This window comes from Pseudopipra pipra, chromosome 8, assembly GCF_036250125.1.
Source record: "Pseudopipra pipra isolate bDixPip1 chromosome 8, bDixPip1.hap1, whole genome shotgun sequence".
Lineage (NCBI taxonomy): Eukaryota > Metazoa > Chordata > Aves > Passeriformes > Pipridae > Pseudopipra > Pseudopipra pipra.
Window position 1 is genome coordinate 24,602,262 of NC_087556.1, and position 16,235 is coordinate 24,618,496.

General features: G+C 43.0%; 2 protein-coding genes across 2 annotated transcripts; one reads left to right on the plus strand and one right to left on the minus strand.

The window, feature by feature from the left end:
- The first annotated feature begins 718 nt into the window (after positions 1 to 718).
- On the plus strand, positions 719 to 11,242 carry TAF5 (TATA-box binding protein associated factor 5). The gene is made up of 11 exons (XM_064663215.1): positions 719 to 1,253; positions 2,407 to 2,647; positions 3,815 to 4,130; positions 4,790 to 4,953; positions 5,423 to 5,558; positions 6,070 to 6,190; positions 6,812 to 6,941; positions 7,958 to 8,122; positions 8,991 to 9,168; positions 9,314 to 9,491; positions 10,805 to 11,242. The coding sequence occupies exons 1-11, from the start codon at positions 734 to 736 to the stop codon at positions 11,020 to 11,022; spliced, it is 2,367 nt and encodes a 788-aa protein (XP_064519285.1). The 5' UTR covers positions 719 to 733; the 3' UTR covers positions 11,023 to 11,242.
- A 1,194-nt stretch (positions 11,243 to 12,436) lies between these two features.
- Positions 12,437 to 16,208, minus strand: ATP5MK (ATP synthase membrane subunit k). The gene is made up of 4 exons (XM_064663219.1): positions 16,080 to 16,208; positions 14,288 to 14,385; positions 14,104 to 14,199; positions 12,437 to 13,228 (listed from the first exon to the last, which is right to left on the minus strand). The coding sequence occupies exons 2-3, from the start codon at positions 14,372 to 14,374 to the stop codon at positions 14,107 to 14,109; spliced, it is 180 nt and encodes a 59-aa protein (XP_064519289.1). The 5' UTR covers positions 14,375 to 14,385; positions 16,080 to 16,208; the 3' UTR covers positions 12,437 to 13,228; positions 14,104 to 14,106.
- Between the last annotated feature and the right edge of the window lie 27 nt (positions 16,209 to 16,235).

The following is a 16,235-nucleotide window of genomic DNA, read 5'->3' on the forward strand; positions in this document are numbered from 1 at the left end:
AATCATAAGATACCAGTTTCATTCGAAATAAGGTTTTAATTCTGTGACATAATGAAATGGAAGAAACCTTAAAGATCACCCAGTTCCAACCCTCTGCCATGGGCAGGGACACCATTCACTAGACCAGGCTGCTCAAAGACCCATCCAACCTGGCCTTCAACACTTCCAGGGGTGAGGCAGCCACAGCTTCTCTGAGCAACCTGTTCCTGTTCCTTACCATCCTCACAGGGAAGAATTTCTTCCCGATATCTAATTTAAACCTGCCCTCTGTCAGTCTAAAGCCATTCTCCCTTGTCCTGTCACTATGCGCCCTTGTAAGAAGTCACTTTCCAGCTCTCTTGTAGCCCCTTTAGGCACTGGAAGGTGGTCTAAGGTCTCCTCGGAGCCTTTTCCAGCCCGAACACCCCCTGCTCTCTCACTCTTTCCACGAGTACAAAAGAACTTCTGTTTAACAAACACGAATAAAAGAAGCAGTATTAGAAATACCTGAAAAACCGAGAGGCCCAGCCCTAATTAACCTAATTCGGAGCACGGCCGCATCCTTGATACCCTCCAAGGAGCCCCGTGAAACCCCCTCACAAACCTGCTCCCACCGCCCCTCACAGCCGGAAAGCGCTCCCGCCAGCGTCGCAAAACGAAGCTGTCGCGTGCCCGAAGCAGCGGCCGCTTGCCCGTCCTTTGCCCTCACTGTCGCAAGGGCAGTCGCGCGTGGCGGCGGCCGCGGCGGCGCAAGATGGCGGCGCTGCATGAGGAGCCGGCGGAGGTGGCGGCGGCGCAGCCGGACCCCGAGGCGGGGACGCCGCCGCCGCCGCCCGCGGTGCCCACCGCCACCGCCGCTCCCGCCGCCGCTCCCGCCGCCGCCATGGCCGCCGCGGCGGAGGGAGAGGCCGCGGCGGGCGCTGGGGATGCGGCGCCCGCGAAGCCCGTGGCGCCGGGCCCGGCCGCCTCCCCGGCGGCGCTGGACCGGCAGACGCTCGTGGCCGTGCTGCAGTTCCTGCGGCGCAGCAACCTCCGCGAGTCCGAGGAGATCCTGCGCCGCGAAGCCCGCCTGCTCGGCGACGACCTGGGCTCCGCCGCGCTCAGCCCCGCCAGCGCCGGGCTCCTGGGGGGCTCCGGCAGCGACGCGGACTCCGGAGAGGCGCTGCTCGGCCGGGGCACCGGCGCTGCCGCCATCGCCATCGGAGGCAGCGTCGCCACTGTCGCGACTTCCAGCCCCGGGGTGGCCGCAGTTGCCGCCGTGCCGCCGGGGAAAGGTGGGGCCCGCGGCCGCTGCGGGGTCGGTGCCTCCTCCCGGCGGGACCCCTGGGAGAGGGGGCCAGTGTGCCGCTCGCAGCCTCGGGGTTTCCCCGTGGTGCTGGAACACGAGAGTCGGTGTCAGGTCATGCCCCGGAGAGTCTAACCCGGACTGCTGGGAGGTCCCTGTGTGTGTCATTTCCCATGCAATCCGTGGAGAAGTCCGGATCTCCTGGAGCAAGGGACCAAGGATAGGGTGTCTGTCGTGTTTGAAGGGAGCACTGTCGAAGTGAGAGGTGCTTCCCCATATCTTTGTGTCCCATTTCGACTAACAGAGTAGCAGGAGACTCGATTTCCATTGTAGTTAGCAGGGATGAGAACGGAGGTCTGATGTACAGGCTGCATTTTGATGGAAGCATAAGGTGCTTGTGGATGAGGCATTCTGCATTTCTGGATCGAGTTGCTGGGTACCTGAGATGTCCTTTGGATAATTAATTTCTGAGTATTGTTAATCAAGGGGTTCTGTGAGGCAGCTTTACAGAATAGTATAATGAAATTTCAGGAACTGATAGTCTGAGTTCCAGTGAATGTACAGCATAAAGTCAGCTTGTTCCTGCCACCACCTAATACGATTGTTTTTATGTAAAAGACAAGACAATGAAAGTGTGTAACGACTGCTGTGTAGAACAGAGCTGTCGGAATGTTAAAAGTGTCCCTGTTCTGTGACAGTTGCGAGGTGCTCTTAGTGAATTGTTCACTTGATGAACTTGAGTTGCTTTTTTACTGGATGCAAAATAACTATAGTGGGTATGTCTTACATTCTGCTCCTCGTTTGAGAGTTTCTAGCCCTAGTGGTAAAGATAACTTATTCTGGTGATGTTACTGGCTTCTTCCTTTATATGTATAATACTGGCTGAATTAGGCACTGGGTTAGATACCTTACAGGCAGCTGTTGGCAGGAAAAGCCCAAAAAGCTGCTGGAGGTGCTGGGAAAATCGGCTGCTGGACTGTAAAGTGCCACCACCCTTTCACCTCTGTGGTTTAGACTTGGTGCTGAACAGTCACACGGCGTGTTTTGCTTGTTGCCTCACCTGACCAGCGGGTTGTGGCCACTGTTTGCTCACCGGCTCTTCCAGGCTGACAAGCTCTTGTTGTTTGCTGATGGTTTTGCAGTCGGAGGTGCCGTGGTTGTGGAGGATCAGCCAGATGTGAGCGCAGTGCTGTCGGCCTACAACCAGCAAGGGGACCCGACGCTGTACGAGGAGTACTACAGCGGGTTGAAACACTTCATCGAGTGTTCCCTGGACTGTCATCGAGCAGAGTTGTCTCAGCTGTTTTATCCTCTCTTTGTGCACATGTACTTGGAATTGGTCTACAATCAACACGAGAGTGAGGCAAAGTCTTTTTTTGAAAGGTAATTAATTTTCGTTTGTGCATTTGTGTTATTTTGTGTTTGCTGCTTTGGTTAAACCTGTGAACTACAGTAGCATAGGTTTGTATACATATACATATGTCCATATTATTTTTCTTATTTAAAGTTGAAGAGATTTGAAATCTGAAGTAATGATGCCATCATGGATTGCAGTAACTGTTCTTAAATTGTTTTCCAGTCTCCTGTAGTCTGCATGTGCAGACGACATGCTTTTGAACTGTCCATTGGCAGATTTTGAACCATGTTTATGGTGTGCTGATGGGCTCCTTGCTGCAGAAGTATCAATGAAGAGATGTTTCATCTTTAGGGAAAGATTGTGGGGTCGTTTTTTAGCACTTGAAAATTGCACTGAGATGCCAAAGTAATGTACACTCTAAGTATTTGCTAAAATCATAGCATGTACATTGAAATTCTTCAAATGAGATTAAAGATGTTAATTTATGGCTAATCTATAATTGTCTGTGCTCTTGCTATGTTTCATTTGTTTATTAATTGAAAATAAAATTAAATTTAATTTGTTTTTTGGATTCAGACCAGTTATGAAATACTTCAATCCAAAAGGATAACTGTGTCTCCCTCCACATGATCGGCAAAAATGGTTCTGTAACAATAAATAGTTAAAATGCCCCTTGCCACAACTATTTTATAACAAGTCGAGTAAAAATGGAAAATTCTAAACATATGTTAGGTATTAGATAATGCAAGTGGAGAGTGAGAAACACGTAGACTGTGAAATGTATATATTCATATAATGAATCAGACATAAAGGCATCCAAGTAGTCCTGCGTAATAAAAAATGCCCTGTACTACATGGTACCACAAATTAGGGTTTAATTTCTGGAAATAAGCATGTAAGCGTAACTATTTACTTCAGGCAAGAACTCTTTGGGTGTATGACATCCTGAGAGGTTCCATTTGTGTATTCTCTTCATCTTGTTTTTTAACTGCTGAATGCTCTTACTATGCAGAGTAAATCACTGGTGTATCTCCCCCTGGATGAATTTAATTTCATCAGAAAAATAATCCCATATGTAGTCAGTAGCTTCCAAATGGTCCTTACATATATGTTTTATGTTCAAGCAATGTAAATAAGTGTGCCCTTAGAAGACAATGTTTTCCTAATAAACCTTTGTTAAATTGTTTCAATAGGTTTCATGGGGATCAGGAGTGCTATTACCAGGATGACCTGCGTGTACTGTCTAGCTTAACCAAGAAAGAGCATATGAAAGGTAATGAGACCATGCTGGATTTCCGAACAAGCAAGTTTGTGCTGCGTATTTCCCGTGACTCTTACCAACTCTTGAAGAGGCATCTTCAGGAAAAGCAGAACAATCAGATCTGGAACATTGTTCAGGAGCATCTTTACATTGATATCTTTGATGGAATGCCTCGCAGCAAACAACAGATAGATGCTATGGTTGGAAGCTTGGCTGGGGAGGCAAAACGAGAGGCTAATAAAGCAAAGGTAGGAGGCAAAGATTTTTGCACTTCTATAATTAAACAAATTTCCCTAGTTTTTTAGGGAGATCCCATAGCATAGACTGACAATTGTAGCTTGAGATCTTAAAAGACAGCATGAACTGAACAAAGGAAGTGAACTGTACAAATAGTTGTTGACAGGAATAGAGAGATCAAGGTATGTCACTCTTTGGTGGAAGAAACTGCTGAACCTTTTGAGAGACAACCTTGTGTCCAGCCCACTGAAATAAACCAATTCATTAATTACTCTGGAGTTTTCAAATAAACACTTGACTATTTGGCTTCCTCTTTTGTACAACAGATGTAATTTTTACTTGCCACCGGTTGTTACTGCAAAGGCTGTTTGTGTAATACCACAGTACTATACAAATAAATTAGGTAAGGTGTAGGGATTCCACCTTAAGGAAGGGCTAAGAGATGGTGGAAGAACTTATAGTTGTCCAGATCAGTTGCTAAGTAAACCAGAAAAACACGTACTACATTTGTTATGGGCTGAGCAGTAACATATGTGGTAATATTAAACAGAAGTTTTAAAGGGGCAGCTCTATTGCTTGGACTTTTACACTGAAAAGTTGCCATTAAAAAATTAGTTTTTTGTAAGAACAGCAATTACTGTTTTGTCTTGTGTGTTTTATTGGCTTGTAGGTTTTCTTTGGCTTATTGAAAGAACCAGAGTTTGATGTGCCTTTGGATGATGAAGATGAAGAAGGAGAAAATGAGGAAGGAAAGCCAAAGAAGAAAAAACCTAAAAAAGATAATGTAGGGTCAAAAAGTAAAAAGCAGGACCCTAATGCTCCTCCCCAAAACAGGTACCAAGGAAACGATGCATAGGGAAGCCTTTAAAATCCAGGCTTGTTGTGCCAAGTCTGCGTCGCTGTTCACATGGCGTTTTTAGCAGTTGGCTATTTCAGCTGTACACAGCTTTAGCCATAAAACTTCTAAGGGAGGTAATGGAAACCTTAGCATATAACCCTCTGTCATTGCCCTTCAAGTCAATCTAGATTTCCCTTGATAAAGTTTTACTTAGTTACTCACTAATCTTTTCAGGTCATAATCAATTTATTAATTATCTTGTTCCTCAGCCTGTCTGAAATTCCTGAAGCTACTGGCTTGCTCTCTCATCAGTTAGTCTTCTACATAATCTTTCATTTTTTCTAATTCTTGTTTCTTATTTGAATATTGAGGTATAGGATTGCATGTGAAGGTTTCACAGTATTTGTTTGGATTAATAATAAGGAAGGTGCTTTTATTTTGTAAAAACATGTGCTTCTTGTGTAGAATTCCTCTGCCTGAACTGAAAGACTCTGACAAGCTGGATAAAGTAATGAATATGAAGGAAGCTGCAAGGCGTGTGCGTCTTGGCCCAGAGTGCCTGCCCTCCATCTGTTTCTACACATTCCTTAATGCTTACCAGGTTGGTGAAAGAAGAGTTTGGATAATATGGAAAAGGGAATCAAAATTTTGAACATTACTCTTAAAAAAGAAAGAAGACATAACGGTGTTGGCAAGGGTTATTGGAGTATTTGGAATAGGCATTGCAAAGTTTATGTTCCAAAATGTTCAAAATTCTCTTTAAAGACTCCTTAAACTATAAAATTTCCATGGTCCTTGGTTTTGCTTGGATTTTGCCATAATTCCTTCTTTCACTTTTCCTGTGGGGCCTTAAGTGTATCCTACAGAATGCAGTAGGTGTTTGGCACCAGAATACTGGAAGGCAGTTACTATTTGTTGCTGTTGACTGTGCTTCATACATAGAGTTTTATTTTTAATAGGGCAAGAATTCACGTGTTTATGTTTATCCTAGAATAATTCCATCTATTTTTGTAAATAAGTTGAATTACCTTTTTATTAGTTCTTAGGATTTTGTAGTACTTGAAATGCATCATGACTGGTGCAACCAATATAAATGGATATTTTGTGTCTAGGGTCTGACTGCAGTGGATATTACAGATGACTCCAGCATGATTGTAGGAGGCTTTGCTGACTCTACTGTCAGAGTGTGGTCTGTGACTCCAAAAAAGCTACGTAGTGTGAAAACAGCAGCAGGTAATTAAGACAGTAACGCTTAATGTGAGCATGCATGCCTTGTGACAGCTGTGTTCTGCCTGAACAGGGAAAGATATCTGTGACAGGGGAGTTGTCTTCAGTGGTTAGATGCTTCACTTCATAGAAAAAAATGTGCACAGATGTATGATTACATCTTATGTACTACCATTAGAAACATTCTAAAGGAATGAGAAATCTGGTCATGTACCCCTGCTGTGAGGCGGTCAGTGCACAGAGCTTGGAACTAGCCATAGCTAGTGTGGAACTGGCCATAACTAGTGTGGAACTAGCCATCTTGCTTCTTAACTGGATGGTAACCACTGGGTGTAGTGGACAGTTAGATTTAGGTGATCTAGGCGAGAGACTAGAGGTATCCTGGAGGAAATGATAGGAGGGAACTGAGAAGGATTGAGGAGAAGGTCCTGTAGCTCAACACCTACACAAATTCATGGAAACTAGGCTTCTTTAATTCTGCTGTTTGTGTTATAATGTATTGTGGTGGAAACTGGATACCTTGCAAACATTTCTTAATCTTGATATTTAACTGAGATGATGTCATGATGACATTTATTTTTGAACTTCTGACAGTTATTCTGATACATGAACTTTGAAATCTTGCAGACCTCAGTCTTATTGACAAAGAATCGGATGATGTCTTGGAGAGGATCATGGATGAGAAAACAGCAAGTGAGTTGAAGATTTTATATGGTCACAGTGGACCTGTCTATGGCACCAGCTTCAGTCCTGATAGGTAAAAGCTAACTAGTTTGCTTGTCTTCAGTTTTAATTGCATGCTAATGAATGAAAACCTACTCTTAATGAAGCTTATTCCAGGTTAAAGCAATTCTTGTTCATGTAGCTTGTAAGAAACTATGCAAGTGCTCATAATGCTCAGGGTGTTGAGCACTGTCAACTATTACTGAAATCAATGGAAGCTGAGAATACCAGCACTGTTTTGGAGGTTCATAGATAGCAAAATAGACCATCTATTTTGCAAACTGTAGTTTAAGCTGGGTTTTAACTAACTGAGATAGAGGAAAAATACTGCAGCACTGATTTAACTTATAGTATTGCAAAATATAAAACCAGAATCTGTAGCACATCATTACACTTCAAATTTCTCATATTCTATTGAGACATTTTCAAAATGTATCAGTGTCTTTAAAATAAGAGATTTAAACCCATTACATAGATATGGGAGTCTGGACAGTAGAAAAAAGGTTTAAATGTCTCAAGTTTTGCTTTTGCTTGTGTCTAGTCAGGAAACAAACATCACAGAAACACAGCTGATAAGTGAACTTTGAGTGGAACATTATAGACTATGTGTTCATAGTCTATAATTATTAATTGAGAATGTGAACATGATATGATTTCTATTTCAAGAAATCCTGAAATTTTGTTCAGAGTTACATTAAAAGATTTTTAAAAGTAACATAGCATAGCAGTTTACTAGTAATGTTTTCATATAACTGGAATTCCTGAGTAAAGACCAACTCTGTGGTGTGGGGGGGGTTTTCTCTCTCCCCTCAGTACAGAATTAATCATCAGTGTCCAATCTTCTCTTTTGCATAAGGGCCTAGGACTGGATTTTGCTTGAATTGGTTATTGTTGCTTACCCCACCAAAATGCTGATTTACGTGTGACATGCTAAACAGGTGCTGCTCAGGGGACAGTTTTATCATGGACATTTTGCAGTGTTTATGCAATGGTTACACAGCCCCAGTGTGAGCTGGATATGTAATGCACTGTACTTTCCTCCTGTGACAGGAACTATCTGTTGTCCTGTTCTGAGGATGGCACTGTCAGATTGTGGAGTCTCCAAACATTCACATGTTTGGTGGGATATAAAGGACACAACTATCCAGTATGGGATACACAGTTCTCTCCTTATGGTTATTACTTTGTGTCAGGGGGACACGACAGAGTGGCTCGGTAAGAAACTGGATGTGTTTTTTATTTGTCTGGGTCAGTTTGTGGTGGATTAACCCTGAAAGTGATTTGCTAATATACTCTAGTCTACCCTATTACTGAAAATTAATTTTATTTCATGTCAGTAAAAATACTGAAGAAATGTTTTAATGTAGTTTTACTATTTTTTTCAACACACATCATATTATCTGATGACTAAAGAGATGATGTCCTCTAATGTGACTCCTCTGATTAGAAGTATTCTCTTCCAGTTGTTTACCAGCTTGACAGAATATTCTTTATTTCTCAATTCTGAGGTATATTTTTCAAAAAAAAAAAATTCCTGCTAATTTAATAAAATGACCTGTATGAAATTCTACAGGTCGTAGAATCACAGAATAGTTCGGGTTGGAAGGGACCTTTAAAGTCATCTAGTCCAACTCCCCTGCAGTGAGCAGGGACATGTTCAACAAGATCAGGTTGCTCAGAGCCCCGTCCAACCTGACCTTGAATGTTCCAGGGATGGGGCATCCACCACGTCTCCATGCAACCTGTGCCAGTGTTTCACCACCCTCATTATAAAAATGTCTTCTTTTATCTGGTCTAAAGTTACCCTCCTTTAGTTTAAAACTGTTATCCCTTGTCCTGTTACAACAGGCCCTGATAAAAAGTCTGTCCTCACATTTCTTACAAGTACTGAAGGGCCACAATAGGGTCTCCCCAGAAGCAACTCTTCTCCAGGCTGAACAGCCCCAACTCTCTCAGCCTTTCCTCACAGGAGAGGTTCTTCAGCCCTCTGAGCATGTTTGTGGCTTCTTCTGGAGCTGCACCCACAGGGACAGGTACTGAACTTCTTTAGGGTTCTTTTTATTAATAAAGCTTTTCTTTTCAGTCTGTGGGCAACAGATCACTATCAGCCACTACGGATATTTGCTGGCCATCTTGCTGATGTCACGTGTACCCGATTTCATCCGAATTCCAACTATATTGCCACAGGCTCAGCAGACAGGACTATACGGCTCTGGGATGTTTTGAATGGGAATTGTGTAAGAATATTCACTGGACATAAGGTAAAGCCATATTATTCAGTGTAAAAGAGATTTTATTTCTGTGATGAGATTCTAAACAATACTGTTTCAAACAAACACAGTTTGTTTGGCTGAATGTGAGTAGACTTAATTAACTTGTTTGGTTGCCCCTCAATGTCCATTTTAGGGACCAATTCATTCATTGGCATTTTCCCCTAATGGAAGATTCCTGGCTACTGGAGCAACAGATGGAAGAGTTCTGCTATGGGATATCGGACATGGCTTGATGGTTGGCGAATTGAAAGGGCACACTGACACTATCTACGCGCTCAGATTCAGTAGAGATGGGGAGATTTTAGCATCAGGTAAAATTCACCAGAAACAGTGAAGTTTCCATCGTGTTCCGTAAGTCTGAACAGGAATGATATAATTGGTTCCTTAAATTGAGAAAGACAAAGAAGAATCACTTGCTTAGCAAAAGCAGCAACTTAAAACTGCTGGTACAAAGGCGAGTACTTCACTGAAGCGTGACCCCTCACCCTTCCAGGAACTGAAGGTGTTATGCGCTTAGATGATAGTGAAGGTTGTGAATCTGTACAGTGTTGGGGTGGAATCTGTAGCAATAACCCTAGGGCAGACAAAAAGTGGCTGGACTAGAGAGGTGCAGGATACTGGAATGGGATGGGACTGGGAATGCAGGACTAAAGAAAGAGGAAGGGATAGAAAGGAATATGAGTTATCCACACCCTTACTATTTCTTCATGGTAGATTTTTGATGTAGATATGGGCACATAATATTAATGAACAGGCCTGTGAGCAGCAGAACTTGTGAAGCTTGCTTGTGTTTCCTTCCTGTCCACATGGGTTCTCTGGTGTCTAATATATTAGAGCTCCTTTGCCAGTTTTCCCTTCATGGAGGCACAAAGTTTTGTCTATGTTCAGTGAACTGTTTTTTTAAAATGTGTAGTTCTTTCATGAATTTGAAACTTAGTCTGTTTTGTCAACTGCTTGAAATTAGCCAATAAGTTGAAGAAATGATGGACAGAGACTAATTACATGAGGGTAATTTCCTCATGAAACCAGGCTAGGAATATTCTAGATTTGTTTAGTAATATGTTCCTAAATACAGTGCAGTGAGATTCCTCTGGGAGCTACTGCTGCAGGAGTGAAAGCTAACAGATAGGGTACAGGTTTGATCCAGCCTGCTTAGTGGTTATTCCAATTTATCTGCCAGTGCTCCAGTGAAAGCACAGGCCACTGAGCGTGCGAAATTCCACTGTATTCCCTATACCATACAAAGAAACTCTTATTATGTGACTTAAAATCATAAACTTTACCTGCAGTTGGCATTGGATCATTGGATCACATCACCTACCACTGAAAAGGAGGACCAGCCCACAGGATGGTCCTGCTTTTTCAGTAGTAGGTGATTTGATCCAAACCCAGGTGTTTTGAGAGCAGTTCTTTTTGCTTTGTCTACAGGACAGCAGCTTAGACTACAGGAAAGCTGAAATCCTGGTAACTTTTATGTGTGTATGCAGTATGTTAGATGCTTGCTATAGTCTCTTGCTTTCAGAGCTTTTAGTTCTGTTAACATGCTCCCCAGCAACATTTTTTATATACCATTTTATTAATAAAATACCTATAAACTGTTGTGTGGGGTTTTTTTTCTTTTTAGGTTCAATGGATAACACAGTTCGTCTGTGGGATGCTGTGAAGGCATTTGAAGATTTAGAAACTGATGACTTTACTACAGCCACTGGACACATAAACTTGCCTGAAAACTCACAGGACTTGTTACTGGGTACATACATGACCAAATCAACCCCAGTTGTTCATCTCCATTTCACACGCAGGAACCTGCTGCTGGCTGCGGGAGCCTACAGTTCACAGTAAATTGGGAAGCTGAGATGGACTGTGCCAAGGCATTGCAGAACTGACCTCAGGATGTGAGACAAGGAGAAATGTCTTGTACAGAAGGATCCCCACGAGTCTGTTGCAGGGAAAATGGAACTGTGTAAATTAATGCAGGCAGCGTTTCTCAGTTCTGCTGTTTCATATTTATCTGCAGTTTGAAACTGCTGGAGATTGACAAGACATCATGGCTGTAAAAGAAGGAACTGTTCATGGTGCTTTTGATAAATATATATGTATATATGAAATGAGCTGTCTCCTCTCAGAGATGGTACTGAGCTCTGCTGAAACTTGTGAAAAGTTAACAGCCTTGATGATTTTTTTAAAGCACTTAATTTATGGTTAGTAAATGTTTCATCAGTCTTGAACACAAGCAAAAACTGTCCAGTTTCAGGAAAGAAGACTGTAATTTGATTCACTATATCCTGTGCTGGGCAGCAGGTTTGGTGAGAGGATCACAGCAACAACCAGGGCGGAGCCGCTCTGACACTCCAATGCTTGTGGTCATGGAACAGCCCTGAAGCTCTGGGCACAGGTGTTATCAGCCAAGTGCTAAGTCCTGAAAAGATTTCAAACTCTTGTGCTCTTTTGAGGTGTCAGAAACACAGATCTTGTTACTCTGTTTTTCACAGAAAGCCAGTACTGTCAGTGTGACAAGCAACCAATGTGAACTTTATTTACTTTCATACTTTATTGAATGAGAAAATAAAAAGGGGGACTGATGCACAACTGAAATACTCACTACTAAAAAAGTGGACTTAAACCCTTTACTTTGTGTTAATCTAAAAGAACTTTAAAAACCTGTGTCCTTTCTACATAAGGTTTAACATAAAAAATGTAAGAAAGCTAAGAAATTGAAACAATATAGCAGAGTGAAAGGATAAGTGTAATAAGTGTATGATCAGTTTGCTTTTGAAAGGCCAGCTTGTCTGCTTAAGTGACAGTTTCCACCCACAAAAGCATTGTACCACAGTGAGTCCTCCTGAGCAACCAATAAAGCTCAGTGGTTTATTTCTAAAGAACAGTGAAACATGCAGAACATTGAGAAATAGTGTCTGATTTTGAACAGAAACTGCCACCACTTAAGGCCAGGCCCAGTGTGGTGTGGGTTTGTTCTCATTTTCAATCTCTTACAAGATATATGCAGGGAAATCTGTTGTGTGTTCCTCATCACTTCCCAGGAAGGGCTTGAACACTTAAACACTCTGCTGGCTCTCTAGTGAAAATAAAAATGTGTCATTTCTAAGGCCGAGTAAATGGAAAACTACCTCCCCTCTCATCTCTTCTCTGGCTCTAACTCTTGGAGTAAAGGTATTCTGCAGGCATTATACATCAAAATAAAGTGTGGAAAAGTCACTAGAAAGCTCACTTAGAAATTTTCTTTAAAGAAAAAAGGTTAAAATTAAATCATTATGATTTTATTTGTCTAATGGTATCTCAACAAAATTTCCTAGCTCTCAGTATAACCAGTTGGATTTAAGTACAATTTTTTGACAGCTTAAAGAAAACACTGCCACATTCTGCCTTTGTATTTTGTACAGTTTTATACTTTTGATATTACAATAAATACTAAAACCACATAGCTTGTGCCTATATGTTACACAAAGATACTTTCTTCCCTTGATGGCTGTGATGGAAGCAAGAGCAGTGCTTGGAACTGTGAGCACTCTGCTAAGAGAAACAAAGTAACCAGAAATGGTTACATTGATGAGTAGCCATGTCACGTAAATATTGTTGTAAAGGTGGGTAACAGGTTCTAGCTACTTTATTATGCTGTTACAACCACCATGATTCAGCCAGAACATGGAATACAGCTGAAGCCATCTGTGCAGCAAACACGCTCATAGGAAAGGAAAACTAGGTTTGTTCAACAGGGCCAGCACGTACAAATGGCTTTAAGAAAAAAAAAGCCCTTGAACACTTCCAAGGTTACTGCTGGGAGCTCAGAACACCTTAAGTTTGCTGCTGTTGAAACACATCCTAAACTGTAGTGATAGGGATCAGCTGCTCCATCTCCACTACAAATAATTATTTTTGACAAGAAAAAAAAGAGAAGTGCCACACATAAGCTTTTTTGCACCATTTCATATTTCCAATAAAACAAGTAATTATTTATATTTTATTAGCAGAACAGGCCATCAGCTTGCGTTACAGTGACATAGATTGGAGGTTCAGACATGCCAGCAACCTGCCAAGAGAACAGAGATCAAACATAGCAAGTCTTGCACGGCGGTAACTGAGAATCCCCCTGCCCCAGGCCCAAACAATGTTAGTTACGAGCAAACAGATTTCAGCACACTCAGGAAGAAGTGACCGATGTCCCCTTAACACACAACAACAGTGCTCGAGCTTATCGTGTTATATCCCTTTTTGCAGGCTATGAGGACAGCCCATAGCTTGCATTTTGTCATGAAAATGCCATTTCAGTGGAAATCCTGTATTTGAAAGTGACTCCAAAATTTTGTAATACTGTGTTGTTGCTATACAAGTCCAGTCACTTCTGTATGAGCCTTGAATAATGAGGGGTGCAACATACACAGTTCCATCATACAGTGCTCCTTTACTTGGTTCAAAGAAAGGTTTTAACAGAATGCATTAATCTCTATTTGGAATTCTAATACAACCAAGAAGTAAGTCCTCAAGTACTACTTTATTATTTCAATAATCTATAAAGCAAGTTATCTCTAATTTACAGCAAAAGCACAGACCAGAAGCACCTAATAGTCATAGGCAGACCTCAATGCAAGATCCTTCCAGTCCTCCTTCCTTGCTTACTCTTCCTCCCTGCATCCTGCCCCAGTCCCATCCACCATGTCAGAAGAAAAAGATACATACTGGTATGCCATACTTTCTACACTCCCTTTAATAGCTCACTTCATCCAGAATGCCCCCAAATAAGTAGATGCTATAGTTTATCTGAGGTTTAAAATTATAAATACAAAGTTCACATGCCTGTGTTTATCTCTCTCTCACTGCATTGTCTTATTGGCAACTTGTCCTTCATCACTCCTTCCTGAGTTGGCATTGAAGCATTTTGGTCCTGGAACAACATCAGCCACTTACCATTTACTTATCTGCCACAGCAGGAGTTTGCTTCTTAGGCCTAAACTTGAAATACAGGGCGATGAGTGCAACAGCTGTGTACGTTGCTATTACATACTGGAAAACAAAGTTAAATTTAGTTTCAGTCTAAATCCCAGAAAACACCATTATACTAGACTACAAAACTTAATGTACATATACATACATTCCTTCTGCCTATGATGGTATAGGAATTAAAGTACTTCTGAAATCCAGTGAACTGGTGTTGAGATCCCGAGTCATGGCCAGCCATGGCTGCTTGTCCTAACAAGCAATACAGGACAGTCAATTAATTTAAAGTCAGTTGGACAGGATAGGAAAATCAAATCCATCTCTACACTGAGCTTCCCCATTCCATTGTCAGCTACTAAACCTGCTTTCAGGACACTTAACAAGCAGGGGACACACATAAAGGAGCAGGCACATCCAGAGCACTGTATTTTGAGGTACAAAACAGCTGACACGAGCAGATAAGCAAATGAGGGGTTCTGAAGGGAAGAACATTTATGATTTTCAGAGTTCATTCAATCAAGTTTAAACATGAAAAAAAAAGCCAGGATGATGATTATAAAAGGGAAAATTCCTCAAAGCACTTATAAAGAAGAGACTTGCCAGTCCCGCCTACCAACCATTGAACTCAGACAAATTTCTACCAACTGTTCTGGAATCTGCAGCACTCAACTAAGATCAATTCTTCACTAGTTCAGCTAAGAAACAGCTTCAATTACATACTCAAAAACTTGATGACAAGATGCAGGATAGACCACTACTCTGTGATTCAAAATGCCATTTTGTGACTTTTACACCAAAGTAGAGTGCAAGGATTGTTAACAAGAACTGCTCTGCTCTCAGTTGCACACTTCTATTGCATCTTACTTGCCCATCCCAGCATAAAAACATTTTTTTTCCCCCAGTTACTTTTCAGATCAGAAAATTACTTAAGCCAGCTACAGAGCCTTAGAAGTGCTTTCACAGGAACACCAGAACCACTAAGAGGAGGGCAGCCTTTTGTATTTTATCCGTGTCTGGACTAAAGTTTCAGATCTGCTCGAAGAAGTTCAGAAACACAAAAGCCTGGTGTGGCTGCAGCAGCAGCAAATTGCAGGTTCACTGGCACGTTCAGGTTGGCACCTCTGCAGATTGCACAGTCTACAGCAGGTCGCCCAGGAACACACACAGTCAGGCTTTAAGCATCTTCAGAGATGGAGACTCCATAACTGTTCAGGGGAACCCGTTCCAGTGTTTGTTGGGTGGGGTTTTTTAATGTTTAGAGATATGCTTTTCTTAAGAGGATTTTACGTATAGGACAAACATTTGTTGTTTATTTTCTGACTCAGCCCAAGAGCATCACACCCCCCCCACTAACCCGGCAGATGCCGCAGTCACCAGTACTCCCGAGGAAGACACAAGAAACTACACAGTCAATGCTGTGCTCACTAAAACAGCCCTTACGTATTATCTATCTATTATCTAACATAATCCAGTAGTGTTACTTCTGGCGTATAACCAGGTAAAGGTAACTCGACTGACTATGTCATAGCTAAAAACCTTAATAAAACAGCCCCCTAAACGTTTGCCGCACACGACCTGGAAAGACTTTGGAGAGCCAAGGTCATCTTTTCTCGTGCCTGACCGATGTAAAAGCCTAGAAGGGCGCCGCTGCGCCCTTTCGAGGGCGAGAAAGCACCACACGGGCCCTATTTCCCGGAGGATCCGGGTGCCCTTGCCCTGCTGCCCTGACCCCTGACAACGCCGGCTGCCCTGACACCCGCGACCCCACATTTGCCTCGGGCCGGGAAGCAGCGCGGCGGCGCCGCGGATACGGAGGGAGGGACGGCGCCGCCGAAGGTCGCGGGTGCCCCAGAGAACAGCCTCGGCCCGGCGCTGCGAAGAGCCGCCCTCCCGCTCCGCGGTACCGGACCGACCCCAGCCCCGGGGCGCCCCCCGCCCCACGGTACCTCGGCCGCTGCCGCCGCCGTGCCCGCCTCGTCCTGCCCTTCGCCTGCGCCCTCCCACAAGATGGCGGCCGCGGAGCGGCGCGCGCAGCCGCCCCACCCCGTGCCGATTGGCTGCAGCTCGTGCGGGAGCGGGTCGTCCCCGCCCCCTTTTTCCTG

Bases quoted from the DNA above. Each gene is read 5' to 3' on its own strand.
- ATP5MK (XM_064663219.1), bottom strand. From the start codon at position 14,374: ATGGCTGGCCATGACTCGGGATCTCAACACCAGTTCACTGGATTTCAG. The intron at 14,200-14,287 runs GTATGTATATGT...TTTGTTTTCCAG, and splicing joins CCATCATAGGCAGAAGGAAT to TATGTAATAGCAACGTACAC.
- TAF5 (XM_064663215.1), top strand. From the start codon at position 734: ATGGCGGCGCTGCATGAGGAGCCGGCGGAGGTGGCGGCGGCGCAGCCG. The intron at 2,648-3,814 runs GTAATTAATTTT...TTGTTTCAATAG, and splicing joins GCAAAGTCTTTTTTTGAAAG to GTTTCATGGGGATCAGGAGT. The intron at 6,942-7,957 runs GTAAAAGCTAAC...CTCCTGTGACAG, and splicing joins ACCAGCTTCAGTCCTGATAG to GAACTATCTGTTGTCCTGTT.